Source organism: Thermothelomyces thermophilus, chromosome 1, assembly GCF_000226095.1.
Source record: "Thermothelomyces thermophilus ATCC 42464 chromosome 1, complete sequence".
Taxonomy (NCBI): Eukaryota; Fungi; Ascomycota; class Sordariomycetes; order Sordariales; family Chaetomiaceae; genus Thermothelomyces; species Thermothelomyces thermophilus.
In genome coordinates, this window is record NC_016472.1 from 544838 (window position 1) to 559201 (window position 14364).

The 14364-nt window shown below is 58.7% G+C and overlaps 3 protein-coding genes across 3 annotated transcripts; all 3 read right to left on the reverse strand.

Moving 5' to 3' along the window:
* Nucleotides 1-344: 344 nt before the first annotated feature.
* Nucleotides 345-1853, reverse strand: MYCTH_2050335 (uncharacterized protein; the record flags this gene model as incomplete). Its single annotated transcript, XM_003658364.1, has 2 exons — nt 345-1496; nt 1662-1853. Coding segments are annotated over 2 exons (1344 nt in total), but the record flags the coding sequence as incomplete, so codon positions are not given.
* An 839-nt stretch (nt 1854-2692) lies between these two features.
* Nucleotides 2693-5475, reverse strand: MYCTH_2294147 (uncharacterized protein). Its single transcript, XM_003658365.1, has one exon. The coding sequence runs from the start codon at nt 5325-5327 to the stop codon at nt 2958-2960; it is 2370 nt and encodes a 789-aa protein (XP_003658413.1). The 5' UTR covers nt 5328-5475; the 3' UTR covers nt 2693-2957.
* A 1518-nt stretch (nt 5476-6993) lies between these two features.
* On the reverse strand, nt 6994-12524 carry MYCTH_2294148 (uncharacterized protein). Its single transcript, XM_003658366.1, has 4 exons — nt 11713-12524; nt 11325-11625; nt 8561-11262; nt 6994-8501 (listed from the first exon to the last, which is right to left on the reverse strand). Exons 1-4 carry the CDS (start codon nt 11902-11904, stop codon nt 7182-7184), a joined length of 4515 nt encoding a protein of 1504 aa, XP_003658414.1. The 5' UTR covers nt 11905-12524; the 3' UTR covers nt 6994-7181.
* Between the last annotated feature and the right edge of the window lie 1840 nt (nt 12525-14364).

Genomic DNA, 14364 nt, shown 5'->3' on the forward strand with positions numbered 1-14364 from the left:
TCTAGAGTTTCTCCAATTCAAGGATCGATTCGAGTTGAGCTCATGAGGAAAATAAGCACGTCAGGGATACATGTGTGGAATCCACTTGAGATTTGCATCAATTCTCCAGACTCATTCAACAGGGCATTGGCAATCCCACAAACGCCCCGCATCCGACTTCAACCTGGAACAAGAACTGGAAAAAAGGAAAAGAAAATGGTGGTATCTACAGAGGCTGAGATGGATGCAGCAACCCAACATGCTCCCAACAACGACAAAAACAACAACAAACGTTATACTTACAGAATGCCTTATCCCCTTCTCTGTAGCCGTTACTTGCATTTTAGCGTTGACCGACCCGTCAGTCACAAATCACTCGTCACCCCCCCACTCCTGCCGCTTGTTAGCGCTCTCGCTCTCACCCTCACGAGCCCTGACCCCTGACCCTGACCCTCACCCTCACCCTCACCATCACCCTCGCCCTCGCCCTCCAGCGACGACGAGAGTAGTAGGTCCTCCTGCGACAGGGCGAGCAGGTCGCTCCGCAGCACCTCCCTGCGCATCCGCCGCTCGTTCTCGAGCTGGGCCACGCGCGCCCGCAGCTCCGCCAGGGCGGTCTCCCGCGCCCGCAGCGTCTGCCGGAGCGAGTCGCGCGCCTGCTCGACGCCGCGCGCCCGTCGCGCGTGCCGGTTCAGCTCCTCGCGCACCGCCCGCCGCGCCGCCGCCGACACGGGCTCCGCCCGCAGGAGGGAGAGCACCGTCGTCGTGATCTCGGCGTCGCCCTCGTGGCTGTTGCCCGGTGGTGAGAGCGCGGCAGTGGGGGTAGTAGCAGTGGGGGTAGTAGCAGTGGTGGTAGTGGTGGTGGCGGTGGCGGGGGAAGAAAGAGTCGATTGTCGTTGTGCCGCTGCTCCTGCAAGGGCGTTCCGCGTGCGCGCCGGCGTCGGGGTGACGGGCACGCCCCGGGCCGTCCTGAGGCGCTTGGCATCTGGGCCGCCGGACGTGACCGAGGCGAAGCTATTCCCGGACTCGGGCGTCGACAGGTCTCCGCGACCGAGGCCGGCGCGGCTTGGGGTGGTGTGCGGGCCGCTGATCTGGGATCGGTGATGGGGCGGCTGGGCCAGCCGAGGTCGGTGCAGGCGCTCGGCCTGGTTCGTTACCTCGACCAGCTCGTCGGCCATCTCTGCGTCGAGGTCGGACAAGTCTGTCGCCGCGTTTCTGCTGGGCGAAGGAGCATCCGGGGCGGCCGCGTCGTCGACATCAGATCGTTTCCTCTTGGGCGTCGGCGTCGTCGTGCCCGCGCGTCGGTCGTCGTCCGCGCCGCTGTCGTCACCGTCCTCGTCCTCGTCCTCGTCCGAGCTCCAGGACGCGGCCCCAGCACGCGGGACGCCGCGGAAGATGCGCTGCCTCGGCCCGGGCGTGAACGGAATGCTGCTCGCGGGCGAGTACAGCGGCCCGCTGCTCGTCACGGTCGACGCAATGTCCCACTGCGGCGTCCCACCACTACTCGCCGGACGCCGCTCGCTGCTCTTGCCCGTCGCTTTGCTGCCGAACAGAGCGTTCGCAGCATCCTGTCGACGGGGAGTCTCGGGGCCTCCAGCGGGCTGCTCGTTGCCATGATTACCGTTCATCGGGCCGTTGCTGCTAGAGGCGCCGCTTGCGACTCTAGCGCCGTGCTGCTGGACGGTGCGGGGGCGATTGAAGACAGACGGCTCATTGCGCGCGCTCTTCTCCCGGGCCCTCGCCGCGTCCTCCCACAGGAAGAACCTGCATTGCTCTTCCCGCGGTTTCTGGCAGGTGTAGAACCAGCGCCCCTTGTTGGCGCCCTCCTTCTTCACCTGCAGAAACGACGCATTCAACGCGGGTTCGCAGGCGCCTGTGCGTAGAGAACGAAATTCGACTTGTCAGATTGAGCGAGGACCGGGATGCAGTCTATGACGCGGGCAGAGGATCCGAACTTACAATACCAGGTGCCGCCCTCGAATCTGCCTACCGCGGAGCTTTGGTGGCCTCTCTGGGCTCGAGTTGATTTCGAGGAATCAGTGGCTACTGACATGGGCTCGAGCCAGCCAGCTGGCGCAGGTCTGTTTGTATTATATTATACACGTATATCAGTTCAGGGGCCAATAAACACCCCTGGCCTCATTCGGGGGTGGGGGGTAGAAAAGTGGCGACGAGAAACAACGCAGAGTCGGTGATGAAGGCGGTGACGATGGGTGCGCGACTCCAAAACACGTGCACGGTCGTCGGGCGGAGGGGCAGCGCCGGAATGAGTGGCTGGCCCCGGCGACCGAGATAGGATGAAAACGGTCACGACCATGAGCGCCCGACGAAACGCCGGCATGGGAACGCTCTTTGCTGCCAAGACCATTGTTGATTGAGCTGGGAGTGAATTGGGCGACAGCTGTGAATACAGTACTATGTCGCAAGTCCATTAATATGTATTCGTGAAAGGATGGATCAGTGCAACACTTCATCGAGATATCCTGCCGCCACGAAAGTTCATGCAGACAGCGGCAACGGCAGACCCGACACTGTCAATCAGAGAACCCAAAGCAGGACGGACCAGACAACGGTTTCTTGATTTCATAAAGGAAACCAGCAGAAAGGGCCCTATGCTACATCCAACAAGCGGAAAGGAAAGAATTGCACCGTACATACATAGAAAAAGATGAATCTATAATATAAAACTCAGAAAAGGGTATAAGAGAGACTATATATAGTATAGTGAGGATGGACATGGGGTATCCGAGACCGAGGGAACGCTTAACAAGAAACAAAAAGAGAGGAATGCATCGCTAGACTGGTGAAAGGTAAGAAAAGAACAAAGAGGAACCCGGACTCATTCGCGCTTCGGCAGAAAAAAAAAAAAAAAAGACAAATGCGTCGGCGGACCAAACCTCCTCCCATGCCAAAAGCAAAGGACACAAAAAAAGGGAAATGGAAAGGAGAAAAGAAAAGAAGGAGGAAGGAGCTTCTTTTCAGATGTCGTAATAGTAATCCTCGTCCAGCCCTTCCCGGCTCGGGACCACGCCCACGCCGCTGCCCTGCGGAGGAGGGCCGGCGTACATGTGCTCCAGCCGGACGTTGAGCAGCCGGATCTTGAGCCCGTACTCGCTGATGAGCGTCACCAGCTTGTTGGTCTCGGCCGTGATGGGCGCCTGGTTCAGCAGCATGAGCAGGCCGTCCAGCCACTCGGACGCCAGGCTGTGGTTGGGCGGGTACAGCGTCAGGACGGGCTGCTCTCTGGGTTCGCCGGTGCCGGTGCCGGTGCTGTTGCTGTTGCTGTTGCGGTTCGGGGCGGGGGTGCTCGTCGCTGTCGTGTTGTTGTCGAGCGAGTGCGGCGTGTTGCTGGACGGCGGGGCCATGATGTCCTCGACGAAGGAGTAGATGGTGATCTTGGTGGTCGGTCTGGCGGCGGCGTGGTGGTGGCGGAAGGTGGTCGTGCTGGAGTTGTGGCTTTGGTTGTCGCCGTCTGCCTCGGTAGCCGCCGCGGAGCCGGCGCAGTCGGCCTCCGGGTTCGCCGACACGTTGGAGACGACGGAGCTGATGGTGCCGAGGTCGATCTTCTCGGTGAGGGCGTCGAGCCCCGGGTCGTAGGGCAGCTTCTCGGGGAAGTCGGCGTAGTGGAGGTAGCGGCGGTTGTGGGAGAGCTTGGCGAAGCGCCACGGCTGGTAGAGCGGCCGCTTGGTCTGGCTCTCCTGGCGCACGTGCGGCATGGGCTTGGTGAACCAGCTGCCCTGCAGCAGGCACCTGATGCGCTGCTCCTTGACGAACTGCAGGGCCTCGTGCTTGAGCTCCTCGCGCACCTGGACGAGGTGCGGCCCCCACTGGTCGTCGAAGGACAGCTCCAGCAGTTCCATCTGGATCTCCCGGAGCCGCCCGGCGTCGTACTCGTGCAGCTCGTCCTCCACCTCGAGCACGTCCTTTGTCCTGCTCGCCTGGCCCACCACCTGCTCGACGAGGACGCGCACCAGCTCGGCCACCTTGTCGAAATCGTCCCGCCGCGCCCCGGTGGACTTCCACAGCCGGAAGAAGGCGTGCAGACCGGCGGTGTGCAGGCGCGACCACTGCAGCAGCAGGGGGCGGAACAGCTTGTCGTGGGACTTCGCGTCGCCCAGGGTCAGGTAGACCCTGATGTCCTCGTTGTCGGACTTGTCCACCTCGAAATGGTCGTAGAGGATCATGGTGACGGCCAGGCTGGCCTTGGCCACGGGGCAGCGCTCGCTCAGCGGCCTCGTCGACTGCTCCAGCAGCAGCTTCTGGAAGCCGTCCTCGTTCTTGCGCACGTAGTCGGTCAGGTCCATCATGCCGAGGAAGCCGGCCGTCTCGAACTCGGCGGCGGGAGACTCGGTCTCGAAGCCCAGCCGCCGCCACTTCTCCGGGTTGTGCTTCCTGCTGCCCTTCCTGGACGCGTCCCCTTCCTCGGCGGCGAGGCCGGCGGCGACGCCGTTCACGTGCCGCCTGTCGGGGGCGCTCGCGAGGTGCAAGCCCTTCAGCGCCCTCCTGTGCTCCGGCCGCTCCAGGTCGACCCTCACCTCCCTCCACTTCCGCAGCAGGACCTTGGTCAGCGACTGGAACTCGAGCAGCGGGAGCGCCAGGTCCTGCAGGGCCGAGCTCTGCAGCAGGTTGTAGACGGCGCGGATCAGGCCGAGGTCCTGCAGGCGCTTGATGAACTTGCTCCACTCCTCGCCCGTGCCGTTGTTGCTGCTGCCGTCGCCCGAGACGGCGTCGCGGATGAGCGCGTTGATGAGCATCAGGGCGTTGGCGCACAGCGCGTGGTCGGCGCTCTGCAGCTGCTGGATGACGAGCTCGAAGAAATGCGGGTACACGGCCACGGCGGGCTTGAGCGCGCGGAAACCGAACGTGCCGGGGGGCGGCGCGCGGGGAGGCGGCGGGCGGCCCGCGCCGTTTCCGTTTTCCCCTCCCGGCGCCCCGGCTGGCGGCGGTGGTGGTGGCGGCGATGCCGAAGAGGTAGAAGAAGACTGCGACCTGCCGACCAGGGCGACCAGGATGGACATGGCGCCCCTCAGGATGTTGACCAGCGGGTTCTTGACGATCAGCTCCACGATCCTCTCGACCAGCTCCCCGGCCCCGGGGCCCTCGAAGATGTCCCAGCCCATGTCGACCTCGAGCAGGCGGGTGAGGCTCTGGAGCGAGTAGGCGAGCGTGTTGCCGCCGGTGACCATGATGAGGCGGCGCAGGATGGCGAGGCCGCCCGACGAGATGAAGACGTCGGCAAAGGCCGGATCGTTGATGGACGACTGCAGCTTGAACACGGCCATCTTGCGGGCGGCGTCCTCGTCGGACGCGAGGCGCGCGAGGAGCGCGGGGATGTCGGCTTGGTCCATTTTCTTCTCTTCTTCTTCTTCTTCTTCTCCTTCTCCTTTCCCTCCCCCTTTCCTTTGGTTTTACTAGTATTATGATATTATTATCCTTATTCTTATCATGCGAAGCGATCGTGGTTGTTGTGTACCCGGTCGGAGTCGCGGTCGGTTATTCCTCTTTGCTTGAACGAATGGGGGAAAGGGGGGAGTGATGTGCGACTTCGGGGAGGGATATCGTTTTCGGAGGGACTCGGGAGATGCAGATGCAAGGGGCCATTGAAAGCCCAACAAGGCTCGGTTCAGCAGCGTGCGATAAGTCGGACCGGATCGCTCAATCGAATCGAGGAGTTTGCTGCGGCACGGCGGGGATCCCGCGATCCGTATGGTGGTTGTGTTGCGCAAAGGAGCCAAAAAGCCCACTTCCCAAGGGTCGAATCGGCGTGCCCGTCCGCTGCCGTCGATCGGGTGCCTCCTCTCCGTGGATCCGTTCTTTTTGAGATGAACGGCTCCGGAGGTGGGGATGACTATGCAGGAACCAACTACTGTTTAGGGAACTAATCGGGACATAGTGCGGAAAGCGGGGCTTAAGGGCGGTTCACCCGTCCATTGGTCAATGCCTGTCGATCCCTCCTACTCCCTACTCAGAAGGGATCTCCTGCTGACAACCAGGCTGTACGGATGTCGCTACCAAAAGAACTGGCTCACCGCCAAATTTGACCGGCAGAATGAAGCCGCTAAAAGCAACATAAAGTACAGTGGGGCAAAGCACTATAGCCACTAAAGCCTAGGCACTGTGGCCGATTGTTAGTGAAGATACCTTCTAAAACTTTAGCGACCTTGTATGGTTCGTGCACAAAGGCGGTGAGCCAGTTCTTTTGGTAGCGACATCCGTACATACATACACTGACCGGTTTGGGTCATAGTTGTAGCGGCACACTCCGAACTCACGGCAAGAATAATCTAACACAGATGATTTCAGAAACGGCATAGTTGTCTCTCTTTTTGAATTGCTTATTATGCACATAGTTCCATTTGGAGAGCCGGAGCAACGCGCAACTCCGCTGAGGCATCCCAATCGATGGAAGTCGCCATCGCCTGCCCCAGTCCATAATCCGTTGTTCCCCGGTGCTGCTCCCCTTGGGGCATTGTTCCTCATAAGGAGCAGATGGCTGAGGTTGGGAGTCAATTGTCAAGTTCAGACTTGTCTCAACTAGAGATCCAGCCGATGGTGCAGCGCTGAAGAGGGACGCTCGCGGTTGACGGGGCCATCGTTCCGTGACACCTTCTGAGAAGAGCGCCTTCAGATATTTTACTCTTTTCCTACATCTGTATAGGACACTTCCCTTTTTGTTGGTTTTTGTTGATCTACCTATGTAAACTTGGCTAGTGATATCCATAATTTGCAATACCACTAATGATCTTTTCGAGGCCCAAGATTTACGGCATGGGCATTCGCCGCGTAGAGCTCGATCGTCGCTCCCAGCAATCTGCCACCGTTTCATAGCCCTTCGAAAGACAGCACGTATTAGTCTCCAACAATACCGAGAAAGACTGTAAGACGCTCCGTTCCAATCCGATCTGCTGTATTGCTGTATACCTATGTTTTATTGAAGAACCCCATTGCCCAACTAACCCCCTAGAAGCAGACTCACCAAAATCAAGGAGCAGAGACCAGAAATAAAGAGGATTGCCCCCGCCAAACAAAGCAGTATTAATGCTAATCCAATGCAGAGAGATACCGTAGAGTATTGAAACCAGATCGTCAAATCAGGCTGCTTTTCATAACCCGAAACCCACCTTCCTTCTTCCCTTCCTCTCTGCAGCCCCAACTGCTCGCAAGGTCTGCGAGCTCAGCGACCAACCACCGCCGCCTGCCAACTAAGAAGGAGGCGCTCCATCCCGGCTCGGCAGCCTCAGCTCCCGCTTGTTCAAGATGCTCCGCCTAACCCCGCCGGCGATGGACTTGGTCGACTTGGGGCTATCCGGGATCAGCCTGCTGCCACCACCGTCCTCCGACGGCGTAAACGAGCTCTTGATGACGACCGTGCCGCTCCCCACCGCCAGCGTCCTCTCCATGCCCGTGTTGGAGTCGTCCACAAAGTACAGAGTCTCTCCGAGCGCGTCGTCGCTGCCAAACGTGTGGTGCTCCTTGGCCTCGACCTTGAACTGCGCGTCCGGCGTGCACTGGATGCGGAACGTCTCGTCGAACTTGACCGTGCCGCTCGACGACTTGCGGTGCTTGGTCTTTCCGACCTGCTTCGACTTGCCGTCCCGCAGCTGGGTGACGACCACGTACACGTCGGCCGACGGCGGGAAGCCCGAGGCCGAGATGATGGTGAACGAGGCCGTGCCCGATGCCGCGCCGGGAACGATGGCGCTGTGGATCGACGAGGCGCCCACGCTCTTGGTGCGGCTGTGGCGCCCCGGGGACACGCTGCCGTCGGCGGCCGCACCGTTGCTTGTTTCGTCCGCGCCTCCGCTCGTGACGATCCGCGGAACATCGACCGAGTTCCGGTCCGACTCGCTGCCGCTGTCGTCGTCCTTCTTGCCGCGTATCCCGCGGAAGAGGAACGAGGCTCCCTTGCCCACGCCATGACCAACCGCCCCGGCCACTGCCACGCCGCCCTTGATAGGAACGCCGGCAACGCCGGTCACGATCCTGGTTGGCACCGAAAATGTCCCCGCCAGGGTCGATGTCCCCTGTCTCGTGCGGGTCACGTAGTCGGGAGTAAAGAGCATGCGGACACGGAGCACGCCCGATTTGCCATCCAACACGTACCTGAACTCCTGCGCTCGGAAAGACTCGAGCTGGGCCAAGTTGATATCGACGCCTCCGAGGTAGTCGGGCTTGTCGGCAAAGTCCCAGTCCCACACCGTGGCCCGGAACTTGGCGGCGGTCCGGGAAGGAATCGACACGTTGAACACCTCGCCCCACGTTGGGTTCAGCGTCTTCTTCTGCGTCTTGGTCTTGAAAACCTCCTGGCCGTTGAGTTCGAACCTGACGAAGGGGTCGCTCTTGCCATTGGAGTCGGCAGCCGGGAGATCTTGGGCATCCAGAACGTCGACTCGGAGGTTGCCCATGTTGTTGATGCTTTCGCTCGGGTCGAGTTGCATCCTGACCGGGACGTACTTGAGGCTGACTCTCACCGAGTACATTTCGCCGTCTTCACCCCTCATCTTGAGAACCGTAGGGTTGTTCTGAGACGGTTAGCCGGTGCAACAAAAAGCAGTAATTTTGAAACCAATTGTCTGCTTACCAGGCACTGCTTCAGAGTGTCGAGCGTGTTGCCAGACAAACGAGCTAGCGCGCGCTTCTCGTGAGCATCGTCGTGCTTGTCTCCTTTCTCGGTGACCACGATGGTCAATTTCGAGAACTCCAGCTCGCGGATGAAGCAGTCACCAATCTCGTCAAACTTGTTATTCCGTGACTTTGCCGTCGAGGAGACATAGGAGGGGAAGGCCATGTCGTCGACGTAGACCTCGATGCGGCACTGGCTCCTGGGAAGTTCCGCCTCCATGAGACGGAAGATGACGACGCCACAGTCGTGCCTGAGCAGTTCCTCAGGCGTGAGGTACACCTTGGGGGGTTCCCTCTCATCGCGCGACCTCCTAGGGGAGATAACGGACGTAGGACTGGTTGGCGTCGCCGGCGCACTGAGCTCTTTCCCGTCGTTGGACCTCACGTCCAGGGACTGCCTGACAGACGCCCTCGCGTCGAGCGACGGCCTGCTCAGGGAAGACTTGTCCTTGTCGCTCCCGGCTTCCTTCTTTTCCTGCCCGTTCTCTTGCTCTTGCTGCTTTTCGTCCCCTTTTTCCTTTTCTTTCTCCTTCTCTTCTTCCTCCTCCGGGTCCGCGACATTGAGAGTCGGGTAGAAGGCCACGGTGTACGTCAGCACGCCCTTTGCCGTTCCCTTACCGTGCATGCGCAACCCGTCGTGATGCTCGACCTTCTCGTCGTGCACGAGCCACTCGCCGTTCTCGCCTTGGATCACGTAGTCGGCCTTGTCGATCTCGGTGAGCCCGAGGCTGCGATCCTTTCCTACATTCTCGGCGTCCATGACCTCGAGCTGCATACGTCCCTTCGGACTCTGGAGGGGAATATAGAGCACCTCGTCCCAGTCAGGGTCGAGGTTGTTCTTGAATGTGACTGTCCTGCCCCTTTCGATGCCCGCACTGACAATCCGGGCATACGGGTCGGACTTGCCGAGGGCCTCCACGTTCCGGAGCTGCCTGGCGTACTTGAAGTGAACCCGCAAGACGCCGATTGGGGTCCTGTAACCGCCAGTGCCGGTTGCGATACCCGCAATCGCTACCGGTCTCCATTGGGCCATCATCTTGACGCGGCCGGTTTTGACTCCGGCGAGGTTGTACCACTCCCGGCCCTTGGCCATGAGTTCGAGCATGTCCTCGAGTTTGATCTGATACGTTCCAACGAGCTGGTCGCCAGCGATGTCACGGTCGTCCTTGATGGCCACGCCGAGCTTGGCGTTCTTCTTGTCCGTGATCAGGATCTCCTTGGACCCGTTGTCCCAGATCGGGTTGTTGGTCCGCTTGAGTTTCTTTGTAGTGTGTACCTCCTTGCCGTTCAGGAGAAGCATGGCGTACGGGTTGAGCAAGCCGACCAGGCTCTTCGATCCATCTAGCTCCTTGGCTTGCTCGACAGTAAAGCGCAGGATACCCTGGTTTGACTCCGGGGCAGGTTCCGCGGCTCCGTCTTCACCCTCCCTGGGTTCCAAGACCGGGAAGAAACGGATGTCGGCAAGCACGACACCCCTCGCCTTACCGTCATGCTTGAGTTCCAGCCTCTCGTTCTCGTGATCGTACACTTCCTCCACGTTTTCCAACGCGAAAGATGCGGAGCCAAGTTTCTTGTCCTTGCGGATGTCGTTGTAATCGAAAACTTCAATGTCCAGGGAATCGTTGAACGAGGTGATGATGACGTAGTGCGTCTCGTTCCAGCGAGGGTTGGCGTTCTCCTTGACCACTTTGGTCTGCGCGAGCGGCTGTCTCTTGTTGAGGGAAACCACAGCATATGGATCGGGTGTGCCGGCAAACTTGTCGGTGTTCTTCAGCCCCTGGGCGCCATGCAGCGTGATGGCAATCACACCGATAGCCTGGTCGACGGGCGTGCCGGCCAGCATCTTGGCGACCTCGATCGGGAACACGTTTGGCGCGTACATCATCGGGGCGAGGGTCCCGTGGATCTGCTCCATGATGAACTTCTCAAGGCCGGGGATAAAGTTGATGTCGAAACCAAACGTCTCGCCTCCCAGCGGCTTGCAGACGTAGTCGATAGTGGGCCGTTCTAGGAAGCTCATCTCGATCTTCTCGACGTGAGGGAAGGGAATCTGCAGTTTGATCTTGAGGCGCATCAGACCGGTGAAGGCCATATCCTCGACGATCACATCCAGGCCTTTGCTGACCATGGACTTGCCGACCCTAATCTCCAGGATGACCTTGGGATTGACCTTGTTCTTGATTTGGCGCGCCGTCATATCAGCCGTGTCATTGGGGGTGAAGCTGAACATCCAATCCATTATCACGACATCGTCCTCGGCCTTGGGGTACGTCTTGACGTGCTCCATCCGTGGCGGCTTCGAGCCCAGGGTGAAGGACTTGAGCTTGAGGCTGTCCAGGAAGGCCGGCGTGGCGTTGCTCAGGACCTGGTCGACCGTGTTGATCACGGTTTGGGCGAGAACGGGCTGGTAGATGGGCCAGAACTTGACCAAGAAGGAGTTGATCCACTCGACGGACTCATTGTCTGTCTCGAGCTTCTTGAGAGACAATTCGCGGGTTATGTCGTCCCGAAAGTTCCGACGGACTCGGCGGATCGAGGTGCGGTAATACGTCGCGCAGATGGCCATGATGATGAAGACCCAGGCGAGACCGCCGCCCAGCACGGCCACTAGCCATGAGGAGAGACATGCAAAGGCAATGACCGCCGCGTTGTGGTACCAATCTGTACGGCATGATTGTGAGCCCCAAGACAAGCCACCGCCGATACACCGGGGAGGACCCTACCTCCAAAGAACTTCTCGGACAATTGCGACTCGACCCAGGTCGAATGGTCCAGCATGTCCTCGCCCTCGTCGGCGGGCTCGTCAGGCCAACCGAACCTCGGAGCCCAACCTGCTTTGCTCCAATCGAACTCTTCCTCGATGGCCTGGCCATCCGCAACTAGCTTCCCGCTCTCGTCCTTGACGACCTCGACCGCTCCGGCTTTGGAGGGAGATGGCAGGTCGACATCGGCCGTGGTTCCGCCGTCGATATCGCTCACGATCGCGACGCCTTTGGGCCTGTGGTGGAAACCCTCGGGGATCGCCTAACCATGGTCAGCACCGAAGGAGCTAGCGACGATAAAACAACCCATCACACCGTTGGGTATTGGGAATGTTAGGCTCGCACGTACCTCTCTTGCCTGGGCTTTCTTCTCTTCTGGGCTAGCATCAGGGTCGAAGGTGAAGGCTGTCACTCCTGCCCCCATGCTGTCCTCAACAATCCTGCGTTCGGCATCCTCGGCGGTCACATTGCTGTTGGGGTCTCGCGAAGCTTCGATAGCGCCCTGCTGCTTGAGCTCGTTGGCGGCCGCGGTCGTCGCCATGGTGGGCAAGGGCTGTCGCTGCGTCTGCAGCCGTATCCCTCCTGCTGCTCAATTGCTTCAACGGCAAAGCTCGGCAGATGATTGCACTCGGGGAGACGGAGTGTGTGTCGGCAACAAAGTAGGAGCAATTGGGTTGGGCTAGGTGCGGTTCTTCGGCCGGAATTAGATCCAGTACTCCGTTACGGCGGAGAAAGCGGCACGGAGGTACCGAACAATGCGGACACTAGGATGCGGGACGGGAGGGGGGGAAGGGAGGAGGAAAATGGCGAGCGAGCTCAGGGAAGAGGCTTTAGGCTGCTGAGCGGCCGCTACCGAGGAAAGGAAACCATCAGGGATCCTGTGAAAGAGATAAAATGTGGATAACAACTGTGGAGAGAGAAGAGAAGCTCAGCAGCGGCGATGAGTCGTGTAACCTCGTGGGGAGAGCTGGAAACAGACGTGTGTGTTTCGATGAGTGAATGAACGAATGCTGTCTTGGCACGGCCGCGCCCCAGTGATGGCAAGGTCTAGCTGGGATGGAGATCAGCAGCGATCGGGGTGCTACGTCAGATAGTTAGGCCCCAGAGCGGGGAGCGGGCTGCACCACAGCTGCGCTGGCCAGGTAAGGGGGTCGGCAGCGCGTCGGCTAAGCCAAACCCGGGGGGGGTGGGGGGTGCTGGTCAATGGTTACTTAGTTTAGTAGTTGGTTCGAAGCGATTGCCAACATCTGGAGTCCAAAGGGGCTAGGACACGCCAATCGCCCAGTCCCTTGCAGTTGCGGACATTAACTCGCCAGCTGAAAGGTGCAGAACGGGGGCATGGGAATCCATGAAACTTGATCGGCGAACCCTGGGACAGCTGGTCTTGCCCGCGCACCAAGACCCAGAATATTGCGCGTAACCTTGGCGGAGCAAAAATAAAACTTGGCGCGCGTAAGAAACATCATGAGGGGAAAGGGTATGAGATAGCAGTTTGCCCTCTCCGCTTCGGACGACTTGCAGCTTTAGATTTACTCGCTCACATGCTTGCTTGCCTATCGGCTTGCGCTACCTAGCATACAGTACGTGTTAACTACCTACAGTCCATGTCCAAGCCACCCCCCTCCCCTGTGTAATTTGTAGTGTAGGTAGACTGCAGTGGACGAGCAGTGGAGGACCTGAGGTGTTTTCGGTTGCGTTTCAGTGAGCTTCCGACTTGCTTCCCTCAGGTGGTCGGAGCGCGGGAGGCCCCAAATCTTGGGTTGATGAGGGTGGGGTACACTAGGCAGGCGGTAATCCTGGTCGTAAATCTCGGCACCAGCCATCCGGTCGCACCGGCAGCTCGGTTTCCAGAAGCCGGATTGTAACCCAATTTTGCGTCAATACGAGTCGCAAGTGCCAGGATAGAACGTCTTTATGATTCATGGCGCGTGCAGATAATGTACACTTACTCTAGTATTGTGGATTATGTGTGCATATACATACATATATGAGCGCAAAGAGGGTTCAGGATTTGAAGATATTGACATGCTCTTTGAATTAACAAATTCCTCTACGGATACGGCATCGTCGGTGCCAGGGTGGCAGATATTTTTTGCTCTCCTCTGTACACTTAGCGGCAGTGGCAATCTATCTTCCACGTGAGCAGGATGGAATTGCGGATCAGCCCCTGCACAAGCGAATTGCTACTTACCCCGAAGCGTGGATGGTGATGTTGCACTGGGGCGTTAGAGATGAGAGAATGCGACGGCAGCAATAAAAAGCGTGGTTGCGTGGGGCGTTTTCAAAAGGGGTAGGAATACAGGCTGCCTCCGATCTCAATTCCTCCCTATATGCTCACTGTCTTGAGCATTTCGGGAGACAGCCTTGTTTTATTACGGATTTATGGTCTCCGAGTAACTACTTCGTACCCCACCCAGTACGGATTCTTTATTCCTCGTCCTTTGTGATAAGCTCCACTTATGTAGTGTGATACTGCTGGTGCTTTTTCTTGCAGCAACGAGCGACAATGCGTATCTTACAAGTTAGACGACCAAAAACTGACCTGATTTCTACAGTCTGGCCGACCTGTACTGTACGCCCACAGCAGAGTGAGAATGAGCAGACTCTTGAGCGTTTTGATCCAGTTTGGTTTCTACGAGCACTCTACAGAATAAATGAGGGCGCCACGAGTCTCATATATGCCATGGCAATGGAAGAGCTGCCAAAGCATTGAATACGGAGTACGGATAAGGATGTACGGTACTTTCCGTTGGTTAGTATCAGTATGCGCAACAGCCGAGCTTAAAAAACTGGAAAGGCACGGACCAGAATGGGACGGAGACGTTGATTCTGGAAGCTTCAGCCACAGTTTACTCAGCCTTAGCTTGGCATCTCGGCCAATGCTTTCCACTTGCTTTCCGCTTCATCAGCCACCTGTGGCAAATAGGGCGATTTTCTATCAACCAGCCTCTTGTGCCTGTTCTGCGTTGACGAGTCGCGACTGCGATAACTACCATTCACC

Coding starts and splice junctions, on each gene's coding strand:
- MYCTH_2294148 (XM_003658366.1), bottom strand. CDS start 11,904: ATGGCGACGACCGCGGCCGCCAACGAGCTCAAGCAGCAGGGCGCTATC. Junction 11,626..11,712: donor AGAAAGCCCAGGCAAGAGAG/GTACGTGCGAGC, acceptor GACCATGGTTAG/GCGATCCCCGAGGGTTTCCA. Junction 11,263..11,324: donor GTCCGAGAAGTTCTTTGGAG/GTAGGGTCCTCC, acceptor CATGCCGTACAG/ATTGGTACCACAACGCGGCG.
- MYCTH_2294147 (XM_003658365.1), bottom strand. CDS start 5,327: ATGGACCAAGCCGACATCCCCGCGCTCCTCGCGCGCCTCGCGTCCGAC.